Source organism: Leopardus geoffroyi, chromosome B1, assembly GCF_018350155.1.
Source record: "Leopardus geoffroyi isolate Oge1 chromosome B1, O.geoffroyi_Oge1_pat1.0, whole genome shotgun sequence".
Classification (NCBI taxonomy): domain Eukaryota; kingdom Metazoa; phylum Chordata; class Mammalia; order Carnivora; family Felidae; genus Leopardus; species Leopardus geoffroyi.
Genome location: NC_059327.1, coordinates 204,783,430 through 204,807,145, shown reverse-complemented (window position 1 = coordinate 204,807,145; position 23,716 = coordinate 204,783,430). Strand labels below are relative to the sequence as shown.

General features: G+C 67.5%; 1 protein-coding gene and 1 long non-coding RNA gene across 7 annotated transcripts; one reads left to right on the top strand and one right to left on the bottom strand.

Moving 5' to 3' along the window:
• Positions 1-3,745: 3,745 nt before the first annotated feature.
• Positions 3,746-20,651, top strand: FGFR3 (fibroblast growth factor receptor 3). 6 transcript variants are annotated; one of them, XM_045474814.1, is made up of 18 exons: positions 3,773-3,971; positions 4,361-4,571; positions 10,457-10,726; positions 10,910-10,963; positions 12,811-12,983; positions 13,060-13,183; positions 13,265-13,455; positions 15,357-15,501; positions 15,986-16,176; positions 16,557-16,705; positions 17,098-17,219; positions 17,337-17,447; positions 17,534-17,724; positions 17,856-17,978; positions 18,143-18,213; positions 18,397-18,534; positions 18,679-18,784; positions 18,879-20,651. In XM_045474814.1, exons 2-18 carry the CDS (start codon positions 4,463-4,465, stop codon positions 19,023-19,025), a joined length of 2,415 nt encoding a protein of 804 aa, XP_045330770.1. In that variant the 5' UTR covers positions 3,773-3,971; positions 4,361-4,462; the 3' UTR covers positions 19,026-20,651. The 6 variants fall into 6 exon arrangements, with proteins under 6 accessions (XP_045330773.1, XP_045330770.1, XP_045330768.1 ...); XM_045474812.1 differs by lacking the exon at positions 15,357-15,501 and adding an exon at positions 14,501-14,651 and having other exon boundaries at positions 3,781-3,971; positions 15,986-16,182; positions 16,560-16,705; XM_045474816.1 differs by lacking the exon at positions 15,357-15,501 and adding an exon at positions 14,501-14,651 and having other exon boundaries at positions 3,781-3,971; positions 15,986-16,182; positions 16,560-16,705; positions 18,143-18,220; positions 18,879-18,995.
• LOC123596282 lies at positions 20,322-22,125 on the bottom strand. The gene is made up of 2 exons (XR_006711643.1): positions 21,760-22,125; positions 20,322-20,616 (listed from the first exon to the last, which is right to left on the bottom strand). It is a non-coding gene; the product is annotated as an uncharacterized LOC123596282 (long non-coding RNA).
• Between the last annotated feature and the right edge of the window lie 1,591 nt (positions 22,126-23,716).

Sequence of the window (23,716 nt, the reverse complement as noted above, 5' to 3'; positions counted from 1 at the left end):
ACTTCTGTCATAATGAGCGAATCAGTTGCGCTTTTTATTTTAATCCTGCTCCTATTTTCTGAGTATAAATTTAAAAGGCAGAGATTACCCATGATCCATAGCAGCTGGGGCCTCTCTCAAATCTGTTCTTCTTTGAGGGACAAGGTCAGCCCAGCCCAGCTCGGCACCTCCTCCCCCATCCTGCCGTAGCCTGCCCCAGTCCCTGGGGCCCACACGGGAGCAACGGTGTCCCGAACAGGCGGAGATGGGCGCTGGGAGATGCAGAGCTCCAAGGGGAGATCAGGCAGTCCGCCCTGGGGGGCCCCAGGTGAATGGGGCCGAGACCTGAAGTTCCCTTGGGGCCTCAGTTTCCCCCATCGGAGCCCTGGGCCTTGGGGCAGGGCAGGGAGAAGCCCCCAGCAGCAGCCGCACCCCTGGGCCAGGCACTCCATCGCAGGGGTAGACGGGCAGGAGGCTGTGAGCAGGGGCCCTCCGTGCCCTGGCTTCCAGGCCCTGATGGGCATCGATTGGGTGGCAGCCGTGGAGACTGCGGCATGCCAACAGTGCTGTGGACAGCAGGCAGGATGTGGATTCAAGTCCCCACACGGGCTGAGGGACCCATCCCTACACCCGGGGCAGGCGCCCCGCGGCCCGGCCCCCCTCCCGCAGCCTCCCTCTCAGCTTACACCTGCACAGGCCCCAGCAAGCCGGGCCGCCCAGCTCTGAGTCACTGACCAGGCTGGGCTGGGCCGGGCTGCCCGTCAGCCCCCCACTCTTGCCCGAGGCCTCCTCCACTCACCTTCACTGGGGACCCCCGTGGGGGGGGGGATGGGTGGCTGTGTGGGGGGAGCGGGGGTGGGGTATAAACACTGAAGGGAGACTACCCCGCCAGGACTCCTACCGCCACCACACCGACCCTCAGCAGACTCTCCACTCCCTGGCACCCGCGCGCCACTGCCGGATGCGCCCAAAGACGGCCTCCCTCACGGGGTCCAGGACACAAGGGGTCTCAGGGGAAATGCTCCGTCAAGAGGGCCAATTTTTAGAAAGGGTCGCTGAGATCTTGGGGAGCAAGGCACAGACACATGGTGGGGAACGCCCTGATGTCAAGGGAAGGCCCCGCGAACGCTTGGACCTGGAAAGAACAATGGTGAACAATTAAATTATTTCTCAGTAACAATGACAAATGCCTTCAAGCAATGCCCTCCCTGGTGGCAAGGGCGGGGCACACCAGACGAGTCCCCTGGTGCTGGCGACAGGCAGTGCTTGGACCTTTTGGAAGCAGTTTGGCAGAATGAGCCGAGAGCCACAGGAACCTCCTGTTCTTTGACCTAAATGCCACCAGACGTTTAGGAGAGGCCATAATGAAGGGATCCCTTCAGACTGTGGGTGCCGCCACACGAAACAAGTCCGCATCCAGACCCCCGGACACTGGGGATGTGACCTTATTTTTCGTGGATGGTCTTGGATTATCCGAGCGGGTCCCACATTCAATGCGCAGTGTTCCTAGAAGAGCTGGAAGGGGCAAAGTCCATGTGACTATGGAGGCAGAGACTACAGTGATACGGCCACGAGTCCAGAAGCACCTGGAGCCTCCAGAGGCAGGAAGAGGTGGGAAGCACCCTCCTCTGGAGCTTTGGAGGGAGCAGGGCCCTTGGTTTCAGACTTCTGGCCTCCAGGACTGTGAGAAACTAAATTTCGGCCAACCGGTTTGTGGTGACTTGTTACAGCAGCCTGAGGAAAGGAACACAGAGTGTGAGGCACCCAGGGGTCAACCCAGGCCTGGCGCTGGAGGAAGAGGGGGGCACACCCCTTCCCGCAGGCCTGAGGGAGAGGGGGCAGGGCAGAAGAGCACGGGCCCCGTCTCCCAGCAACCTCTCCTCTTGCTAGCGTTGCCTGATGGTCAGATCCACACAGACGCCGCCGAGGACAGGGCCGGTGACACCGCGTGTGGGGTCAGGCTTGCTGGGACAGATAGAAGAAGGGACACGAGGAGATAGCTAACACAGACGGGCAATCCCCTATGGGCACTGCTAAGGAGACAGTCTTGAGAGGCAGAAAGCCACTCGCAGGAGGATGGAGAGATGCTCACCTCTCAGAGTCACAGGGATGCAGGGCTCTTTTGTCAGGGGTGGACCCCTGAGAGGGAACCGTGGGCACCGTCCTGGGAGCGGACTGCAGGGAACAATACAGAGCCTTTGCTGGGCCTTGGAAGGGCCCCCTGGGAAGCCAGCCCCCAGGTGCCAGCGGCTGGTCCTTCCTCCCTGCCCCGCTCTGAGCAGACGCTGGCCCCGCCTGCCAGCTCTATCCACCAAGGAATCTGGGAGGACAAACTCAATCCAGTCCACACAGAGGAAGAGGGCAAAGGGGACCATCATCCCACACCCATCCTGGTATGTTAAGTCACTGATTAAGTAACTGGCTAATAGATCAGAGCACAATGTGCTGCTGTGGGCCCTAGGATGGTCTCCCGGGAGAGGACCTGGGTGGGGTGGCCGGGCCCTGGAGGGGTCTGGACAGCCCAGCTAGGATGCAGTAGAAGGGGCATGGGCTTGGCTAGAGCAGGCAACGAGGGAGGGCAGCACACAGCAGAGATGCTAATCCGTCAGGTAGGCACAGAGGGGCTCCCTGAGGGCTCCCTGCGGGGGGGGGGGGGGGATCCTTTTAGGCCCCTGAAGCCTGGCCTCAGAGGCTGGGTGTCTCCAGGCTGGTGTCTTCAAAGCATAGCCTGCACCTACGGCTGTGGGGTGGTGTCAGCAGCCAGCCACAGAAGGGCTTTCATGGCCATTTTCCTGAGGAGCAAACCGAGTCTCAAAAGCCGCAAGCCAGGTGGCCCAGAGCCATGCCCAGGTGCCCTCCCCTCCCACCTGGCGCCTGTAGGTCCTCCGGGTTTGCCTGAAGGCGGGAGTGCCCTCTTCCTTGCGAAGGTGGGCACACTGGGTCTTCCCCAGCTCGGCTCTGTCCCACCCAACAGCGAGCCAGCACCTGGCACAGCTCTGGCCACCAGCTACCCTCGTCCCTCCTCAGAGCCCTGGGGTTGGGGGGTTGGCGTCCCCGTCTGAGGCCCCCAGCCCCTGCTCTCCGTTCTGATGGCTGGCAAGCACCCAATCTCTAAACTTATTTCCTGTTGGAGGATTGGGGGTGAGGATCCCTTTGGCAGGGAACTCAGGCAGCTTAGCTACAAGTGCACCACAGGCCCCTAATAAAAGCAGCAGTGAGACCACAGCCCCCTCGTATTTCAGCCCCAGGCAAACAGGCAGAGCTGCCCTTCACTCCCAGGCCTTTGCGCACACGGTTCCGCCTGCTTCGATGCCGCTCCGCGCTTTTCCACCTGAGGACTGGCTGTTCACACCTCAGGGTTCAGCGTGAGCAGCTCCCTCTCCGTGAAGCCTCTCGGACGGGCTTCACCTACCGCAACGCCCTCTCTACGTCCCCGGGTTCCCTGACACGAGGCCCCGATGGGCAGGCAGCAGGGTGGCACCCGGGGCTGCGCGCGGCGCAACTAAGGGTCCGCGCTCGGCCCCTCTGCGCGCTCGCGGGGCCCAGTAGTGCGACTGGGGGCCTCGCGCGTCCAGCCCCGGCTCCCACGCCCTCCGAGACCGCCCGGCGCCCCCGCCCGGCCCCGCCCCCTCTAATCCCCTCCGCGGGCGGGGGCCAGGCGAGCCGCGGCCCCGCCTCCGGGCCATCTCAGGGGAGGGGCGTGTCCCGCGCCCGGCGAGTCCGGGCGGGCGTGGCCGGGGCGGGGCGGGGCTGGGGGCGTGGCGGCCGCGGGCCAGCCCCCGCTGGCTGCCGCGCGCCTGGCGGCCCGGGCTCAGTGCGCGGTGGCGGCGGCGGCGGCGGTGCGGACAGCTGGCGCCGCGCGATCCTGCTCCGCCGGGCGCACGGACGCACCGGCGAGCCGACGCTGGAGGCACGGGGCGCAGGCGTCCGGCCGGCGGACAAGGAGCCGGAGCAAGAGCCGCGGGCAGCGAGTGGGCGCCAGCGGCCGCCAGGTCGGTGCGCGGGCGCGGAGGGGACGAGGCGGGCGCGCGGCGAGGCCGGAGCGCGCGGCGGGCTCACGTCCCGAGCGGTCTCCGCGGCGGGGCCCGGCCGGGGCGCAGGCTTCCCGCTCTGGAAAGTTTGCCGCCGCCGCCGCCGCCGCCGCCGCCGCCCTGGGAGGGCTCTGCAGAAGTCAGGGAGGGAAGGGGGAGGAAGGGAGGGACCGCGGCGGGGAGGAGGCGGCCGGCGCCAGGCGGCCCGGGAGCCCTGGGCGGCGGCAGCGGCGGCGGGCGGGGCGGCCGGGGGTCGGAGGAGCCGGGGCGCAGGAGCCCAGCCACCGCCGCTTCCGCCCCTGCGCGCCCCGGATCCTCCGGGGTGACGAGCTGCCCGCCTCCTCCCGCAGACTGCCTAGCGGCGCCCTCCTCCCGCCGGTGCCAGAGCGGGGCCATGGGGGGCAGCATGCCCGCGCGCGCCGCCTGAGGACGTCGTAGCCCCCGCCCCCACTATGGGCGCCCTGGCTCGCGCCCTCGCGTTCTGCGTGGCCGTGGCGGTCGTGACCGGCGCCGCCTCGGGGCCCCCCGGCATGGAGCAGCGCGTCGTGCGGAGAGCGGCAGGTACGGAAGGACCCGACGGGTACCGGCGAGGGGCGTCGGGGCCCAGGAAAGGGCTCCTGGGTGGGTCTGGGGCGCCGGGTCTGAGTGGGCCCGAGGGTGCGCCCTGGGCTGGCACCGCGGAGCCCGTGTCCGGGTTCCTGCCGCCCTCGCTCCCCGGAGATCCGGGCCGGAGCTGGCGCGGCAGTTTGTGGGGCCCCTGGAGGCTCAGGGCTCCCACCCAAGTGCGAGGCCGCGGCGGGCAGCTGAACGCGACCGTGGAGTCCGCGGCCACCGCCCCCCGCGGTTTCCTAATGCGGCGCAGCGTGATCCCGGGCATCACCCGGAGGGCGCGGGGGCTACGTTTCCGCGGTGATTCCCATTGTTGTTCTGCGGGTTCTCACTGACGGCAAGTTCCTATTGTCGGCGCCGCAGCCCCTGCCCGCCTCCGTCCGGGTTCGTGGCCGGCTTCGGCCCGAGCGGGAGACCGCATTTCGGAGGGAGGGTGTGAGAGTGCGTCAGCCTGCCACCGGGGCCCTGCCCGCCCCCCGCGGGCCGCGTGACGAGGCCGCGGCGTCTGGTGCCTCCGCTCCCAGCCCTGCTACCCTGCCGGGTGGGTGACAGCGTCTGCCTCCCTCCCCGCCCCAGGGCGCGCGCCGAACGCCTGGCCGCTGTCCGAGGGACGGGGAGCCGCGGACGCCGGCGGACTGCCCAGGGCCGGTGCACGTCGGGGGTCGGCGAGCGGCGCGGAGGGGCGGGGGCGCGTCGGCCCGCCAGGCCCCGCCCCGCACACGCGCCAAGGCCCTCGAGGTGCGGCGCGCGCGGCCCCCCGCCGGGCGCCCCGGGAGCCGCAGCCCCGCACGCGCGCCTCCCGGCTCCGGGCTCCCGGCTCCCGGGGCGCCCGCGAGGGGGCGGCGTGCGGGGGCGGCGGCCGCGGGCCCCGGGGCGCGCGCAGCCCCGCTGCGTCCCGGCGGCCGCGCGGAGGGAGGCCCTCTCCCGGTGAGCTCACGCCCCACCCGGGCGAGACCCGAACAGCCGCTCCTTTGTACCCGGCGCGGCCACAGACCGCGCATTGATGGCGGCCGCGGCGGCCTCGCGGGGAGGTGTGAGCTGAGCGGCGGCGGGCGCGCCGTGCCAGGGAGGCGGCGGCCGCGGGCGGGACGGAGGCAGATGGCGGCCCGCCCCTCCCTGCGCCCCCGCGCCCCCTGCTCCGGCGGCGGCTGCAGCCTCCCGGAACAATGTCATTTTTTTATGAATGAAGTGGGCCTGGCGCTTGAATGCGTGTGTCATTCAGCGGCGTGACAGAGGCCGTCGCGAGGTCAGCGCGCGCTTTTAGCGCCTGCTTAGGCGGCCCCAGCTTCCAGGGGCGCCGAATAGGCGGTCGCGGGGGGAGCCCCGAATTAGCATTCGCATTCAGATAAAGATATTACTCCCTACGGCCGAGGAATGTCAACTAGCCCCGAGGAGGGGGCGAAGGAGGGGGCGGAGGGGGCGGCGGGCGGGGCTCCGGGCCCTCGCCTGGACCCCCTGCGGCGTGCGGGGCCCTCCACCCCCCCCCCCCTCTGGGAACTGGCAGTCCGCGGGAGGCCGGTCCTGGGGCGCAAAGCCTGTGGTGCCCCCACTGGATGCAGGCCTGGGGCACAGTAGCAGGAGGGACCCCAGGGGTGGCGGGTGGGAGGTACAGGGACTTTTTCCTCCACCAGAGCATAGGTGACCCCCCCCCCCCAACCTCCTTATCCGTACTGAATACATGGGTCAGTATACTTAAACCATTTCTTTAAGTAGATGAACCAGACAGCAAAAACACGAAGAAACTTAGAGGTTCCAGCTGACATTTTCGCCAGGAAACAAATTAAAACGCCACAGTCCGCTGGGGTCAAGGTGGGGAAGGTGTTGGCCCCTGGACTGACCTGGGCAGCCTTCATGTCCACATGGGGCCAGTGTTCTGTGTGAGGGGCTTGCTCAGGGAGGTTGATGGGGGGGGGGGGGAGGGGCGTGTGCCACGTGCCCTGCAGTCTGAGCCCACCCAACGGGGAGGAGTCTCTTGGGGGGCACAGGGCATTTCCCACAAAAGCACTGGCTGCAGCCTCCCCCACCCCTTCATCAGGGCTGGACTTTGAGCCCTGGGTGGTTCATTAACCTGGTTGAGCCCAGGCTGGACTTCTGGCCTCAGCTGCACTGAGCCCCTGCACGGAGCTGAGAAGCACCCCTGCAGGGCCCTCAGGTCTTCCTTGGGACGGATCTGGGGCCTGGCTGTGCCCTGGTTCACAACTGAAACTATAGGGGAGCTGGAGCCCTGGCAGGGACAGGCTGGGGGGGGGGGCAGCCAGGCAGGCCTGAGCGATTTACCAGTGAGTAAGCAATTCCCAGAGTCTCTTCTGGATGGGAGGGGAGCTCCCGACTCTCGATCTTGCTGGGGGTCCTCACCTGTGTGTGTGAGGACGATACTCACAGGGTTCTGGGAAAGTTAGGCTGGATAATCCTGTAAGCCCACATTAGCTTGCTGGGTTTCCAAATCCCCCTTTTTTTCCTTGGTTATGAAACTTTTCAGAAAGTTTCCAGGTGGGGAGGTTGGAAGATCAGATCCTCTCCCTTGACTTGAGGTCCCTTTGAGACACCCCTCCTTTCTTGGACTTTTTTTAAATGTTTATTTATTTGAGAAACAGAGCGAGTGAGGGAGGGGCAGAGACAGGGAGACGATCCCAAGCAGTCTCTGCACTGTCATCGTGCAGCCCAGCCCGACACGGGGCTCGATCGCAGTGTCATGGGATCATGACCTGAGCTGAAATCGGGTTGGACACCTAACAAACCGAGCTTGCCCAGCGCCCCCCTTGGGCTGTTTTAAAGCACGTCCCTGGCAGCCGGTCCCACCCCCCGGAAAGAGTGGAAAGCTTCACCACGCACCCTGAACCGGAACGCTTTGTTCCTCATTCCGCCCCAAAACCCAAATCCCTCGGGAGCTGCCAGCTCCAGTGGTTCCTTGGAATCAGGTCTGAATTTGCTGGGTGCTCTCTGGGGTCACCCCGAAGGCCTTTCTGAGGATCCCTGTACCTCCCCCCTTCCCCCCCACACACTGGGGGAGGCTTGACCCTGACCACAGCCTGGTGGCATCTCTCAGCCTGGCTGTCGCATGCTTCAGCACTTTATTTATTTACTTATTAAATGAATTTTTTTTAACCTTTATTTATTTTTGAGAGAGAGAGAGAGAGCACAAGCGGGGGAGGGGCAGAGAGAGAGGGAGACACAGAATCCGAAGCAGGCTCCGGGCTCCGAGCTGTCCACACAGAGCCTGACACGGGGCTCGAACCCACAGACCGCGAGATCGTGACCGGAGCTCAAGTCGGACGCTCAACCCACTGAGCCACCCAGGTGCCCCTCCAGCACTTTAAACCGCTTCTGGTGGCCTCCCTGGCCCGCGGGTGGGATTTTTGCCCTGTGCCACAGTGGGGGAAATTGGGGTATGAGGCCAGTTAGTAACAGTCAGGAGGACACTGACTGGGGACATCCCCGCAAGCCCAGCTGGGCCCATCCAGGACGCAGTAGTCCTTGGCTGTGCCTGTGGGCTGCACTTGGCGTGTGGCCCACACCGGGGCGGGGGTGGCAGCCAGGAGGAGGCGCCGTGGGACCCACAGGGTCAGGCCTTCCGCCTGTGCTCACCCCCCTCAGTGGCATGTGGGCACCTGCCGTGGCACGTAGGACTTCCGTCCTCTAGTGTGTGTGGGCCCCAGAGCCCCCTTTTGTTGATCGGGAAAGACCCCTTCCTGGGGCCGAGCGGCACATGCCCCAGCCACTGCCCGAGTGCAGCCAGACCGTGACTTTTAGCATCCGCTCATGCCTGTCACCTGGAGTCCTGCCTGCTCTCTGTCCCCCTACCTGACACCACCCACTCACGCCACAGGTGGGACACCCCCAGGGTCTCCCGTGGCTCAGGGTGGGCCTGGTGGATCAGATCTACTGGAGGCAGAGATTTCTGCCAGTCTCTGCCCTGGTCCAGGGGTGTCCCGTCCCCCACCTCCCTCCGCCCACCAGCGGACGGCTGCCAGGCATGGCTGGCCCCGGGGCTGCTCTGTGTCCGTCAATCCCACACTGGACCGGCTTGAAGTGAATATACTGTGTGGATGGCTTGACCTGCTGACGCTGCCCAGACCAAACCGGAACCAACAACTGTTGCCCTTGGGCCGGGGCCTGGGGCTGAGGCTGCCATGGCCGGCCTGTTCTCCGCCTTCTGGGGGGCCTCAGTCCGCTCCCAGCACTGGGTGGTCCCCACAGGACACAGTGGCCGGGACCGAGGGGCTGGAGGTCGGGTCAGGAGTCCTCCGACAGTGGGGCCCTCAGGGACGCAGGCTCAGAGGTACTTGAGAGACCCTCCCGGTGGGCACGGGGCTGGTGAGGCCACCTGAAGTGGGTGGGCAGAATTGGGACTGTCCAGGGAGCCAGGGGCCGGTGTGGCTAACAGCGGGCAGCTGGGCCCTCGAATCTAGGCCACGCGTCGGCAGAATGACAAGTGATGATGTCACTGACCCAGCTGGGTCTGGGGAAGGAGGCCTGGGCGCTGGGACCACCCACCCCTGTCCCGGGCCCCAAGCCCAGGCTGCCCGCCGGGCATTGTCCGGCCCTGGCAGGGAGGCCTGGGGGTGATAGCCCCGCCAGTGATGTGTGCCTGGATCTCAGGCCTCGGCCCCTTGAGAGGTAGGCAGCCGCGGGGCAGCGGTGCGGGACCCCGGGGCTCTCCGGTGGACTCCCGCCCGTGGCAAGGCTCCTTCCTCTACCCCAACGTGGCGTGTACACGGTGAGGTGGGCCAGGGCACCTCGGCCTGCTCTGGCCTGCTCGCTGGCTCAGTCTGGACAAGTCCCACCTCCCGCAGCTCGTGTCCTCGGCTGTGAAATGGGAGTCCCAGGTCCCCTCCCCCCACGGGCCTGTGAGACACCGCTGTCCAGACATAGTATCCTATTTACGACCTGCTTCTTACTGTGTGTTCGGTGTACCACTGAGGTGTCGCTCGCGTGCAAGACCCTTCTCTCTAGTCACGGTGCGGTTGTCCCTCGTCCCGGAGAGCCCCCGCCCTGACCCGCCCCGCGGGATGCGCTGGCTCTTGGTAACCAGCCCATGGCCAGTGCCGGCCCCATTCTCGTGAGGCCGAGCGTCTGCTCTCCGGTCCGGAACTGCCTTCGAAGCCAGGATGAGAGTGGCGGGGGGGGGGGAGGGGGGCGTCGAGTGGGTCCCATCCTCCTGGGGCAAATCGCCCCTGTCCCCAGCCCAGCGTCCCTGCCTCCAGCCTCTGCTTCAGCCGGAGGTGTGTGAGGCACTGCCTGTGAGCTTGGGATGGAATTTGCGTTTCTAAATGGTTATGAGCAAGGCCAAGGAGGGGGCGCCTGGCTGGCTCGGTAGCTCAAGCGTCTGTTCACTTCAGCTCAGGTCGTGATGGCACAGTCGTGAGCTCGAGCCCCTCGTGTGGCTTCGTGGTGGCAGGGCAGAGCCTGCTTAGGATTGTCTCTCTTTTTCTCTCTCTCAAAATAAGTAAATAAACTTAAAAAAAAGAAAAACAAAGAAGAAGACTTACACTGAAATTTGGATTTTCAGCGCCCTTACGCATGTTCTGATGGGTGTGCGCTGGGCCGCATGCGTCTGTTCACATGCGCGTGGTCTATGTCAGCGCTCCGGCGACCGGCCGGAAAACATTGTCCCCCTCCGCCCCCCGCCCTTCATGGGGCACTCTGCAGGACCACAGGTTCTGGACACGGGTCCCTCCCTCGTGTGGGGCCATGTGGGCCCTCGCTGAGCCCCCTCCCTGCGGCCTCCACCGCGTGTCGATGCAGTGGGCACGCCGTGGTGCCTCCCGGGGTGCCGGGCGCCCGGTGCTCCCGCTCTGGGGGCTCCTGCCTTAGGGTCACATCCATATCACCTACAGAGGCCCCGGGACCTGAGCCCGGCCCGCAGGAGCAGCTGGTCTTTGGCAGCGGGGACACCGTGGAGCTGAGCTGCCACTTGCCTGCAGGTGGCCCCACAGGGCCCAGCGTTTGGGTCAAGGACGGTGTGGGGCTGGCGCCCTCAGACCGCATCCTGGTGGGGCCTCAGCGGCTGCAGGTGCTGAACGCCTCCCACGAGGACGCGGGGGCCTACAGCTGCCGGCAGCGGCTTACCCAGCGCGTGCTATGCGACTTCAGCGTGCGCGTGACAGGTACGTGCCCGCCGGGGTCCTCCGAGCTCCCTGAGTGGCCGGGGGGGGGTGTCTCGGGGCGGTGCTCTGCAGCTCCCCACGTTGGGGGTCTCGGTGGTCCCTGGTAGAGAGGAGGGTGCCGCACGGGAGACACGGCGAGGGGCACCTGTCCCACGACCACACGCTCTGTTGCCTGCGTTTCAGATGCCCCGTCCTCCGGGGATGACGAAGACGGAGAGGATGAGGCTGAGGACACAGGTGAGCCTGGGGTCCAGGCACGCAGGGCGAGTCAGGGCTGGGGACCCGCCTTCCTATCTGCCAAGCCCCGTGCTCCCTGGGAATGGGGCCTCCTGCTCACAGGCAGGTGGGAGACTGAGGCCTGGGGGCCACCTCCCCAGGGTCCCACCGAGTGCGGGGTCTTCCTCGGGGTGAGGTGGCCTCGAGCGAGCCCTGGGCCTGTGCGCCCCAGCTTGGGGGAGGGGGGACCGTGCTGCACGGGACTTGAGGAGCGGCGAGGAGGCTGCTGCGGCCTCGGGTGAGGTGGCCTGTGCCGGGTGTGAGTGCAGCAGGGCAGGGGGCTCAGGGGGCTGCTGTGGGGCCAGTGGGCTAAGGGGTCGGGGGCCCAGGAGGTGGGGGAGGAGGGTGGCCGTGGGCGCCAGGGACACCAGGTTTGGGCAGGTGTTGATGGTACAGGGGATACCGTAGCACGTGCTGGTGACAGGCCACGGGTGCAGGAGAGCAGGAGGGGCGGCAGCCACTGGGGTGTTCCAGCCTGGACGGTGGCGGGGCCACCTTGCCTGTCGTGGGGGGCGGGGGGCAGGGAGGGGCAGTGGGCTGTTTCCGAGGAGCCCGGTTAGCCAGGCCGAGAGATGTGGGACATGGTTGGGGGGCCCTGTGGGGTCTAGCGGGCAAAGAGGTGAGGAGGGGCCGGCCAGGGACACAGAGCTGGGTGGGGACACGGGAGAGGAGTCAGGTGCCAGGAGACTCATGTAGCAGCTCTGCCTTGGGCTCTGAGATAGGCAGGAAAGCTGAGGGGCCGCTGGGTTTCTTCTCTTTTCCCTTTTTCCTTTGGCTGCCGGGAAGTTTAGAGCAAAACTCCAGGCCCAGTGCTCCTGGTCCCTCTGACCACCCCCCCTCCCAAACCTGGTGGGCTTAGGGGCTCTGGGGGTCACAGGCAGGGCTGCTCTCCAAGGGCAGTGTCTCTAGCCGTGCTCAGCCACCATCGTCTGGGCCTGCAGGGCACCCTGGGTCACCCCAGAGTCTCTGCCCCCGGAGTGCCCCCGGCCTGGGCCTCAGCACCCTCCTCTGCGAGGTGGCTGTGTTGGAGGCGGCAGGGGTTGGGGGTGAGGGGTGCGCTGTGTCCCTTCCCTGTCCGGGGGTTGCCTGCCCACTTCCCGTGGCAGGAATGCGGTCCCCACCTCAGCTCCAAAGAAGGATGGAAACCACTTAGGGTGGGGGCAGGGACAACCCTGAGAACCAGGAAGGAGGCAGGGCCTCCCACGTGCCACGTCACTGCCGTGTCACCATGGCCCCTCCCACTGCCCAGCAGACCCTGGAGTGCTAGAGAGGGTGACTCGGTCTCAGAGTCTGGCCACCTTCAAGACTCTGGGCTCTCCAGGTGGCTGGGCCTCACGTCCCGGTAAATTGCTTCCGCAGCCCGGCCCCTGGTCCATCCGGCTGGGCTCTGTGACCTGGGCTGACCCGGTTCCTCTGCTGGCCCGGTCTCCCCTCAGCGGGCCTGCCCTGTGGGTGCCTCCCTGGGTGTCTGGGTGCTCCCCTGGGAGATACCCTTGTGTCTTGAAGGCTCCCGAGTGAGGGTGTATTATCCTGGACCCTTGGGCCCTCCTGGCTGGTGTGGGTGCTTGGGGGCAGCGGACAGGGAGAGGAGGGGCTGTGTGGCTTGGCTTCGAGGATGCTGGGAGGCGGTGTTGGGGTCGGCGGGAGCCTTGTCCCGCCAAGGCGGGGGGCCCCAAAATCCGACACTCTCTGTGCAAGGGAGGAAACTGAGGCTGGAGGGGTGGGTGGTGGGACAGCTTCCGAGGGGGGGGGGGTCAGGTGTGCCCTGCTCGCAGCCTGCTTACGGCCTTCGCGTGCCCCTCTGCCAGCCGGGGCCCCTTACTGGACGCGGCCCGAGCGGATGGACAAGAAGCTGCTGGCTGTGCCGGCCGCCAACACCGTCCGCTTCCGCTGCCCGGCTGCCGGCAACCCCACTCCGTCCATCTCCTGGCTGAAGAACGGCAAGGAGTTCCGGGGGGAGCACCGCATCGGGGGCATCAAGGTGGGCCTGGCGGCGGGTGGCGCCGGCCGGTGGGGGCCTCGGGCTGCCGCCTGCTCACCCGCGTGCCCGCCCGCAGCTGCGACACCAGCAGTGGAGCCTGGTCATGGAGAGCGTGGTCCCGTCGGACCGCGGCAACTACACGTGCATTGTCGAGAACAAGTTCGGCAGCATCCGACAGACCTACACCCTGGACGTGCTGGGTGAGGCCCGGCGCGGGCGGGGCGGGGCGGCCAGACGGCTCGGCCTGAGCGGCCCCTGAGCCCCGTGTGCCCTGCCCGCAGAGCGCTCTCCGCACCGGCCCATCCTGCAGGCGGGGCTGCCGGCCAACCAGACGGCGGTGCTGGGCAGCGACGTTGAGTTCCACTGCAAGGTATACAGCGATGCCCAGCCCCACATCCAGTGGCTGAAGCACGTGGAAGTGAACGGCAGCAAAGTGGGGCCCGACGGCACCCCCTACGTCACCGTGCTCAAGGTGGGTACCGCCACCGGCCGAGCCCGGGCCCTTGGGCCTGGCCCTGCTGGCCCCCTGTGGCCGGGGACTGGGTTACGGGGTCGGCGGGTGGGGCCCAGGCATCGGACCGTCGGGGAAGGAGCGGCGGAGGGCTCGGGCCCGGCACTGGCAGGCCGGGGGCCGGGGGCCGGAGGGGGCTGGGGGCCGGGGGCTGGCTGGGGAGTCTGGGTTGGGTCCCAGCATGTCGGGCGGGCAGCACACGGCCCCGCAGTGAGTCCTCAGTTTCCCCCTCTGCTCTGAGGGTGGGCCTGCAGGCAGCGCCCTGGGCCGGGCTCAAGCTCAGGGGCCCGGGGGGCAGGCAGGTGGCAGCCTAGGCCCCCGGGCGAGCTCTGGGCCCCAGGTGCAGGCCGAGGCTCCTCCAGCCGCCCCGATCAGGGATCAGGCTGTGTCACCCTGAGCGGGCTGTGTCAGTGCTTGTGCAGCGCGGCTCGCTGCCCGCCTGGCTCCCTCGGCCCTCGCCTGGGGCAGCCTCAGCTTGGTTCTCACGGCCCCAGGGTGGGGTGGGCCGCCGGAGCTGGGGTGCTTGCGACACTCAGCCCGAAGAGAGACGTCGGCCGCCGGTGGGGGCGTGGGGGGCCAGGCGCCTGGGCTGAGAGCAGGGGTCCAGATCTGCCTGGGGAGGCTGCCGTGGCCCCGGTGGGTGATCTCTCTGCACTCGTGGGAACACGCTCACCGTGAGCCGGGCACCGTCACGGCAGGCCCAGCCCGGAGCCCAGGGATAGGCAGGCTGAGTGCCAGCCCAGGAGGGCCTCTCCGAGGGGCGCCTGCGGGGCCGCACTAGGGGGGCTGTAGTGGGTGGACGCGGGGAAGGGGCCTCCTGTGAAACCACAGCCCGCCACCGCCTCCCGCAGGCAGCCTTGCTGGCTGCCCTCGCCGAGCCCCCGCTCCGTTCCTTGAGGGCCACCCTCGTGGCGGGGTCTGCGCCAGGGGCCTGCTCCCGCACGGCCACTCTGTGCCCGGCCAGGCTGCCAAGGGCGCGCCTGAGCCGGGTCTCTTGTCCCCGCAGTCCTGGATCAGTGAGAGTGTGGAGGCCGACGCGCGCCTCCGCCTGGCCAATGTGTCCGAGCGTGACGGGGGCGAGTACCTCTGTCGAGCCTCCAATTTCATAGGCGTGGCTGAGAAGGCCTTTTGGCTGCGTGTCCACGGGCCCCAAGCAGGTAACGACTCTGTCCCACGCTGTCTGGCACGCCGAGCTCCAGCTCCCGACGCCCTGGCCGTGCGCCCCCGTCCTGCTCGCTCCCTGCCCTGCGGCTCGCATGGCGCTCCGGCCGGAGCCACCTCTGCAGTGCCGGTGCCTCTGGCCTCCACTGTGACCGCCCGCTTCGAGCCCCCGCGGCCTGTGCTGCCCCTGCCTGTGCCCTACACGCACCCCCAGAAGGCCTCCAGCCCCCGCAGGGGCCGCTGCCCTCTGTGAGCCTCCGCCCCACCCTCCCCCGCGTGTGCGTGCGTGTGCGCGCGTCTGTACGTCTGTCTCACCCTCGCTTGCCCCTGGCTCCGCTGCCCGCTCGCCCCCCGTTGGCGTGCGCGTGCGCGTGTCCGTCCGCCGGCGCCCCCCGCCCGCCCCCGCCCCCGCCCCGTACACGCGCTCACCCCGCATGCCGCGTCTGTGCAGCGCTGCCGGCCGCACGCCTGGCGCTCGCCTGGGACAGAGGACTCGCCGGTGGAGGGACTGGCTTCGGGCTCTGTGTGGACGCACGAGGCGGAGGACCCGTGGCGCCGCGGCCGCGGCCGCGGTGGTGGTGGTGGCGGTGGCGGCGGCGTTTTCCTTGCAGCCTGGCTGGACCGTCGCCGTGTGGACTGTGGCTGTGGTGCCCGTGGCAGGTGCTGGCGCTCGCCTATCGCGCTCTGTTCTCTCTTTGTAGACGGCGGGCGCTAACAGCACCGACAAGGAGCTAGAGGTTCTGTCCTTGCGCAATGTCACCTTTGAGGACGCGGGGGAGTACACGTGTCTGGCGGGCAATTCTATCGGGTTTTCCCATCACTCTGCGTGGCTGGTGGTGCTGCCAGGTACTGGCTCCTGCTGCTGCTTGCTCTGTCCCTGTCCTCTCGGGGTCGCTGGCTTGGGTCACACCGGAGCTGCCGAGGGCAGGCGGGGGACGCCGTGGTTCGTGGCCACCTCGTTCTGCAGAGCTCCTGGCCGGGGCTGGTGTGGGGATAAAGTGCACGTGCCGTCTTGCCTCCGAGGGGCCTCCCTCGAGCCCCCCCCCCCCCCCGCCCAGCTCGGTCCCCAGCAGGCCGTGTGGCGGCTCCGGTGTCACCCCGGGTGGCGGGCGTCAACGCTGCCGGCTCCGCTGGGCTCTCGCTCTCCTGGGTGCGTCCCTCCTGACCCGGCGTTTCTGACCGCGGACCCTCAGGGAGGCGGACGTTGAGGCCTCGGCGTCCCCACCAGGGGTCCGAGCCCCTTGTCCCCCACTCCCGCCGCGCCTGGGGCTCCGGCCCTCGGGGGCTCCCGGGAGGCGGGGCCCGGCCTGCAGCGACGGTGTCTTTGCAGCCGAGGAGGAGCTGCTGGAGGCCGGCGCGGCTGGCAGCGTGTATGCGGGCGTCCTCAGCTACGGGGCGGGCTTCCTCCTCTTCATCCTGGTGGTGGCCGCCGTGACACTGTGCCGTCTGCACAGTCCCCCGAAGAAGGGCCTGGGCTCGCCCACCGTGCACAAGGTCTCCCGCTTTCCACTCAAGCGACAGGTAACAGAAAGTAGCTACCGGGTTCCGAGCCGCCCGGACGCCCCCCGGGGCCCGCTCCTCTGGGCTCCTGAGCTCAGGGACTCCCCGTGGTGCGGGAGGCCTGCGGCCTCCCGGGGACGCAGGTCTCCGCGGTGGCTGAGCCGCCCCCTTCTCTGGTCTGCGCGGGCTCCACCAGGAGCCTGGGGTACCCTGCAGCGTAGGACTTCTAGGGCCTTCCTTCGTTTAGGGCTGAGCGGAAGTCAGATGCCCCCTCCCCACCCCTTAGCAGCCCTGCCCGCGTGGGCAAAGCCACGGCCCCGCCACCCCTGGGGCATGTCTCACCCTCCCCCCTGACCCTGTGGGTCGGCCCCTTGGCACCAACCTGCCCCTGCCGACCCAAGCAGGTGTCCTTGGAGTCCAACTCGTCCATGAACTCCAACACGCCGCTGGTGCGAATCGCCCGGCTGTCTTCCGGGGAGGGTCCTGCGCTGGCCAACGTCTCCGAGCTCGAGCTGCCCGCCGACCCCAAGTGGGAGCTGTCCAGGGCCCGGTCAGTGGGGCTGGGGCCCTGACCCGGCGGGGGTGGGGGCACACACAGGGTGTGGTCCTGTGGCGGGGGAGGGGGCACCACTCAGAAACCTGATCGGACTCAGATCAGAGTCGGGTAGGAGTCCACGCCGTTGATGGCGTGGCAACTATCGACCAGAGGAGGCCGGGCCAGGGGCAGGTGCTCCTGAGGTGTCGGCGCCCCTTGCAAAGTGCCGTCTGGATGGCCCCACACAGGGTGAGAGGCTGGCCAACCAACGTCCTTTATCCTATGAGTAGTCATGGGGGCAAGCGTGGAGGGCTTCCTGGAGGCAGCGACGCTAGGCCTCAAAGACTGTCCGGTACAGGGCCTTGAGCTGGTGTGGGTGCTCACTGCCTTTCGGTTTCTGCCCCCAGGCTGACCCTGGGCAAGCCTCTCGGGGAGGGCTGCTTTGGCCAAGTGGTCATGGCAGAGGCCATCGGCATTGACAAGGACCGGGCCGCCAAGCCTGTCACTGTGGCCGTGAAGATGCTGAAAGGTGAGGGAGGAGGGAAGGATGTGGTGAGGGGAGCCTGGGGGGGGGGGGGGCAGGGGCGGGGCCGGGGGCGGGGCGGCGCGGCAGCGCCTGATGCGATGCGCCTGCCCTCCCGTGCAGACGACGCCACAGACAAGGACTTGTCGGATCTGGTGTCGGAGATGGAGATGATGAAAATGATCGGCAGACACAAGAACATCATCAACCTGCTGGGGGCCTGCACGCAGGGCGGTAGGCTGCGGGGGGCGGGCAGGCGGGCAGGGGTGGGGGCGGCGGGGCGGCGGGGCGGGGCCCTCCTCTGACGCCTGGGCCCCCAGGGCCCCTGTACGTGCTGGTGGAGTACGCGGCCAAGGGGAACCTGCGCGAGTACCTGCGGGCGCGGAGGCCGCCAGGCATGGACTACTCCTTCGACACGTGCAAGCTGCCCGAGGAGCAACTCACCTGCAAGGACCTGGTGTCTTGTGCCTACCAGGTGGCGCGTGGCATGGAGTACCTGGCCTCGCAGAAGGTGAGCGGGGGGAGGGGGGGGCAGGGCCCACGAGGGGGCCGATAAGGGCACCCTGGCCTGCAGGGGAGGTGGGGGGGGGGGGCGGGTCAGGGCCTGGCGGGAGCCTCAGCCCTGCCCCCTCCCGCCCCTAGTGCATCCACAGGGACCTGGCGGCCCGCAACGTGCTGGTGACCGAGGACAACGTGATGAAGATTGCGGACTTTGGTCTGGCCCGCGACGTGCACAACCTTGATTACTACAAAAAGACCACCAATGTGAGCCTGGCTGGGGGAGGGCCGCTGAGTGGGGAGGGGGGGAGGGGGAGGGGGGTGCGGAGTGGGCCTGGCTGGGGGAGGGGGGGTGCGGAGTAGGCAGCCCCAGGCACCAGGAGGGCATCTGGTGGCCGACGTGCCCCCCCTTCCCCGCCTCGCCCTCCCAGGGCCGGCTGCCCGTGAAGTGGATGGCACCCGAGGCCTTGTTTGACCGAGTCTACACCCACCAGAGTGACGTGTACGTGGTAGGGCCGGGGCGGGCGGGCCGCGTGGGACGCAGGGCGGGGGGGCCCCAGCGGTGGCTCCTGTGGCCGATCTTCCCTTCTTGCCAGCGGGGTGCCTCTGGGACAGGCGGGCTGCAGAGGGCACAGGACCTCTGGTGGTAGGGCAGATGGGCTGACGGTGCCATGCTCCCCACCAGCTGGTCCTTCGGGGTCCTGCTCTGGGAGATCTTCACTCTGGGGGGCTCGCCGTACCCCGGCATCCCCGTGGAGGAGCTCTTCAAGCTGCTGAAAGAGGGCCACCGCATGGACAAGCCGGCCAACTGCACACACGACCTGTGAGTGCGCGGGCCCCTTGGCCGCTGCCCGGTTGAGCCCCGGGGGGGCGTGGCCTTGGTGCCCGCGGCGGGGGGCGGGGGGAGCGAGCGCGGGCCGGGCCGTGCGGGCACCGGGCCCGGAGCCTCACCTGAGTGCCCGGCCAGGTACACGATCATGCGGGAGTGCTGGCACGCGGTGCCCTCGCAGAGGCCCACCTTCAAGCAGCTGGTGGAGGACCTGGACCGCATCCTCACCGTCACGTCCACCGATGTGAGTGCGGCTCCCACCCACCTTGCGGGGGTGGAGGGGGCACGTGGGGGGCGTGGCCCTGACGGCTGTTTCCCCCCCCCCCCACCCCCCGCAGGAATACCTAGACCTGTCGGTGCCCTTCGAGCAGTACTCGCCGGGCGGCCAGGACACCCCCAGCTCCAGCTCTTCGGGGGACGACTCTGTGTTTGCCCACGACCTGCTGCCTCCAGCCCCTCCCGGCGGCGGGGGCCCTCGGACGTGAAGGGCCGCCGGCCTGCAGGCCGAGCCCCCACCAATGTGAGAGCAGACCCCAGCTCACCGTGCCGCCGTCGACCGCAGGGGCCCCCTGGCCTGGGCCTCAGACCTGGGCCAGATGGACAGACGGACAGACAGCTTCGTGTGTGTGCGCGTGTGTGAGCGCGTGAGTCTTGAGGCCCCCGGTGCCCCGGCGCAGGGTCCCTGGGGTGCCCGCCCTGCTGTATGATGACCTCCTGGCCACGTGTGCTGGCAGCACCAGGGGGACGAATGTAGAATGTAAAGGGGCTCCTCCCTGGGGCCCCTCCCCCAGGCTCCCCCCACCCATTGCTGCCCCGCCGGGAGCACTGGGGGGGGGGGGGGAGGGGGGCCGGCCAAGCTCTGGCATCCAGTGTGGACCGAGGCCCCTCCACTTGCCGAAGCTGAGCCTGCAGGGAAGCCTCCCCCCGCCCCGCCCCCCCCCATGACACACCTCCCACCCGATCGGCACCTTGGGCCTGGGGGGGAGTGCTAGCCCGCAGCCTCCCCCCACCTCCAGGCCTCCCCACTTCCCACCCTGCTCCTTGGGAGACTGAATATTACGGGTACCTGAAGGCAGGAGGCTTTAACTTCTGTCGAGAGGTTCGTTCCAGAAATGAGTGTACATTTATATAAATAGATGCTGTGTACAGGATCTACACATACGTATATATAGAGATATCTATACGGAGGGAGGAGGGCTGGTCTAAACGGGCACGGGACCCTGAGGGTGCAGGAGGGAGGCGCAGCTGCCGGCCCGGGAGGTTCCCGAGGGATCTGCTGAGATCAACGCGAAAACCAGCAGGAGATCGAGAGGCTTTTCTGGCAACGCAGTTTTGTTTTAAAAATTGTATATTTGTAAAGCTATTTATCGACCCCCAGAACCCCCGGCCCTGTGCCCCTCTCCCCCCGTGCTCATAGTGTTCAGCCAGCCGCGTGGCAGAGAGGTCTCAGTTTTAACTTATTAACAGCCGAGAAGGTTCCTGCTTCATGTAGAGGGCCCGCTAAGGGCTTCACCCCAAAGCCCAGCCAGGTCCCTTGCACCCTTAAGGGTCGTTAATAGTTTGAGGTGATTCTAGTGAGGATATTTTATTTCCTTTGGCCTTCTTTCACAGGGGAATTAGGTTTCTATAGGGTTTTTCTTTAGGAGATGTATTTTTTGGACTTCAAAGCAAGCTGGTATTTTCATACAAGTTCTAATTGCCATGTGTTCTGAGTGAGGAGGCAGTTTCGGGGGGGGGGGGCAACCCTGCACGCAGGTTCAGATGTTATTAGATGTTACAAGTTTATATATATCTATATATATAATTTATTGAGTTTTTACAAGATGTATTTGCTGTAGATTTAACACTTCTTACGCAATGCTTTTAGACTTTTTATAGCCCAGACTGCTACCTTTCAAAGCTTGGGAGAGAAAGCCGTGAATTCAGTTTTGTTACTTTTTGTACTGTTAATGGCCCGCATTTGGGTGGCTGTCTTGCTCATCGGCCCGCCAGCCGGGCAGCGGTCCAGGGTGGTCTCTGTTCTCAGGTCCCCAGCCTCATGGGGGTCAAAGGTGTCGGCCCAAACTGGCAGATGCGCTTTCCAAAAAATAAACAGAGACAACTGGTTCACATCCCTGCTCTGTGCTTTCTGGTTTCCTGCCCTTCTGCAACCCCAGGCAGTGTCGTCCTCTCCACCTGGGACAGGTTGTCATCTGCCCCCGGAGGAGGGCGGGGTCACCGGCTGCCTGGGTCACAAGCCCTCCACAGGTTTCCAGCTCAGGTCTCTGGCTGGGATAGGACAAGCCCTGGGCAGAGCCAGGGTCGGCGTGGTCCAGTGTGTCCAGCTGCACGGGGGCACGGCCCCGGCAGGGCAGAGCCTTAGGACCACCGGTGGCCTTCACTGCCTCAGTCCGAGGTCCCCAAGGGCAGGGGGTGCAGGCACCGTAGTGTCCACGGGAGGGACGATGAGACCATCACGGGGCGGGCCTCCCCTTCCTTGGGGGGCTGTAGGCCTGCCAAGCCCCCGGCTGCCCCCAGCTCTTGGAGTCCACGTGGGCTCTGGGGGCCGAGGCCTCCCCCTCCTCCCCCCAATCAGCTGGAGAGGGGGAGGTGGTTTCTAGGTGGGTCCCCCCACCCCCCACCCCCATGGAGCCACATGTAAGCAAAGCTCTCACCTGGCCTCTGATCCACCAGACCCAGGGACAGTGGGCTCCACTCTGCTGGCCATACTCCTGCTCCTGGACGTTCCCTTCCCCATCCCTGGCCTGCCCCCCCCCCCCCCCTGTCCTATGATTTTGGGCAGATGCTGCTCCCTGACCCTCAGGGGGCACTGAGGACCCAGTGACAGGATCTGGCCCCCTCTGCTCCGGGGTCTGAGGGAGTGGGGCCACGGAGGGGGCACCCACCCGCACAGCAGTGCAGCGCGGGGGGGGGGGGGGGCAAGTCTGGGAAGACTCACTCTCAGGGAGACCGTGGTGCCGCCGCCGGGCGGTGAGACTGAAGAGGGTTCTGGGACAGGTGCCCGTGCGCAGACTCGCACAGAACTCTCTGGAGCCTAGCGCTGCCCAGCCCTCCCCAGCTCCCCAGGGGTTTGTCAACCGCGTGCCCCTCCCTCCCCTGTGGCTCCTCACATTGTCAGGTCTCACCATGAAGGGCTGCAGCTGGTTAGCCACTGGGCTTTGTGCGCTTTTTACTCTGGCTTCTAAGAAACTGGCTCCCCTGTGGCTGAGTTCAACTCACCTTCCACGAGTGACGAGTGACGGGTTTGTGGGGCCTCCCGGAGAGCAGGCGAGGCTACCAGGGTCCTGCCTCCGGGTAACCGATAACCGGTGCCGCCCAATACCTTGACCCCACTCAGGGAAGCACTCCCCACACCCCTCCAGCCTGCCAGAGAGCCCATGTTTTTTGTGTCCAGAGCGCTGGGGGCAGGAACAGCGATGGAGGCCAGTGAGGGCGTGGACCACGTGCGCCCTAGCCCAGTGGGGTTCTGGGTAGGGGACTGGGGAGCCCGGAGACGGGGCGGAAGGAGTCTCAGGGAGGCGGGGAGCCCTGCGGCGAGCAGGGGGGCCGGGAGCCCGGGGAGAGCCAGGGAGCCCCGGGGCGGCGGGGGGGGGGGGGGACCCGGATGGGAAGGGGGACCGGGGAGCCCTGGGGGGAGCCCGGGCCGGGGGGAGGGGGGGCGAGAGGCGGGAACCTGGGGAGGGGGAGGAGCCCTGCAGGGAGCCGGTGGGGGAGGGCGGGGGGCGGGAGGCAGGAAACGCGGAGGCGGGCGGAGCGCGGGCCGGGAGCGCCCTCTAGTGCCTGCCGGGCAGCGTCCCACCCCCCCACCCCCCCCCGCCCCCCGCCCCTCCCACCACCCGTGTCCCGGGCGCCTCTCCCGCGGGACGAGGGGCCTGGCCGCCGGGGGAGAGGCTGTCTTCCGGACGCCGGCGGAGACCCCGGGCGGGGCGGGGCGGGCCGGGAGAGGAACGGACCAGGCGGGCAGGCAAGGGCAGCCCTGCCCTCCGCGCGGCCCGGAGCCTCTCTGCACCTCACCTGCGGGCTCAGCCTCTTCCCGCGGCCCCGCCCCTGTAGGGCTGCACCTGTCCGGCGGCACCTGCGGCTCCGCCCCTCACCTGCCACCCGGGCTGTCCGTCTCCCCGGAACCGGTCGGCCCCGACCCAGCCCCCGGGCAGGCCTCAGGGCCGACACGCCACCCCGCCTCGGGGGCGGGTGGCGAGCTCCCCCATTCCCGAACCTCCAGGCCCGACCCCGCCCCTCGCCTTCCGCTCCGGCGCCCGGGCCGGCTCCCCCTGGGTCGAGTGCCTCCACACTCCTGCCCCCTGCAGGCTCAGCCTTCGCAGTCTGGTTCCTCCGAGGTCCGCTGCCCGCCCCCCGCCGGCCTGTCCCGCTAAACTGGACGTCAACCGTCATCCGCGCACCCTGCGTCCTCTTCCCCACGCGGCGGCTGCCAAGGTCTTCAGAGGCTGCGTCCCCACACGAAACACACTCCAATCGCCTCCCGCACAGTTGACTGCCGCTGTCTCTCCTCGGACCGGAATAGCCCCTAACCTCTCTGCCGGCAACTTTTTGAAGGGGGCAGCCACGTCCTGGGTATGCTGGTGCTCCCGTGGGGCCCTCAGATTTTCCTGGCCGGGCACCTGGGGCAGGAACGCCGTGGGGGAAGGGGGCAGAGCCAGGGCACCTGGCCAGCAGCCCTCCCACCCGGCTCCCGCAGCACCCAGGGGGCCCGGCTCACCGCCCCCACCACCCCCGGGCACCATTCTGTGGGGTTTGCAAAGCAGGACGAGCGGATTCCAGCGCTTCTGCGGGTCCACCAGCAGATTCTCCCTAAAGAGCTTCGGGGGTAGACTCTCCTGAGAAGAGAACCAGGGCAATAATCTGCACCAGCGGGGGCGTGGATGTTTGCTTGCAACCCACGTGCTCTCTCTGCTGTTTCATACTCGTTCTGTCCTCATTTGGGCCAGGAGCATCCCTTCGGGCCAGCTGCTGTGTCCCTGCAGCGCCACCTCCATAAGCAATCCCTGCCTCCGCCCCAGATCAGCCTTTCCAGAGCCCTGGTGGCCCTCTGAGCCGTGGAACCGAGAAACGGGCTGCAGACCAGGTCTCGTGTTCTGGGGCAGCTGCTGGCCACAGGCTCACGTGGCCCCTGTCCCTGGCCACTGACTCCCAGGCGTGGCCTGGGGAAGGACCCCAC

Excerpts from the sequence above, each read along its gene's own strand:
- FGFR3 (XM_045474812.1), top strand. The coding sequence starts at position 4,463 with ATGGGCGCCCTGGCTCGCGCCCTCGCGTTCTGCGTGGCCGTGGCGGTC. Across the intron at positions 17,448-17,533 it reads GGGGGCCTGCACGCAGGGCG|GGCCCCTGTACGTGCTGGTG; the intron begins GTAGGCTGCGGG and ends CTGGGCCCCCAG. Across the intron at positions 18,214-18,396 it reads TACACCCACCAGAGTGACGT|CTGGTCCTTCGGGGTCCTGC; the intron begins GTACGTGGTAGG and ends GCTCCCCACCAG.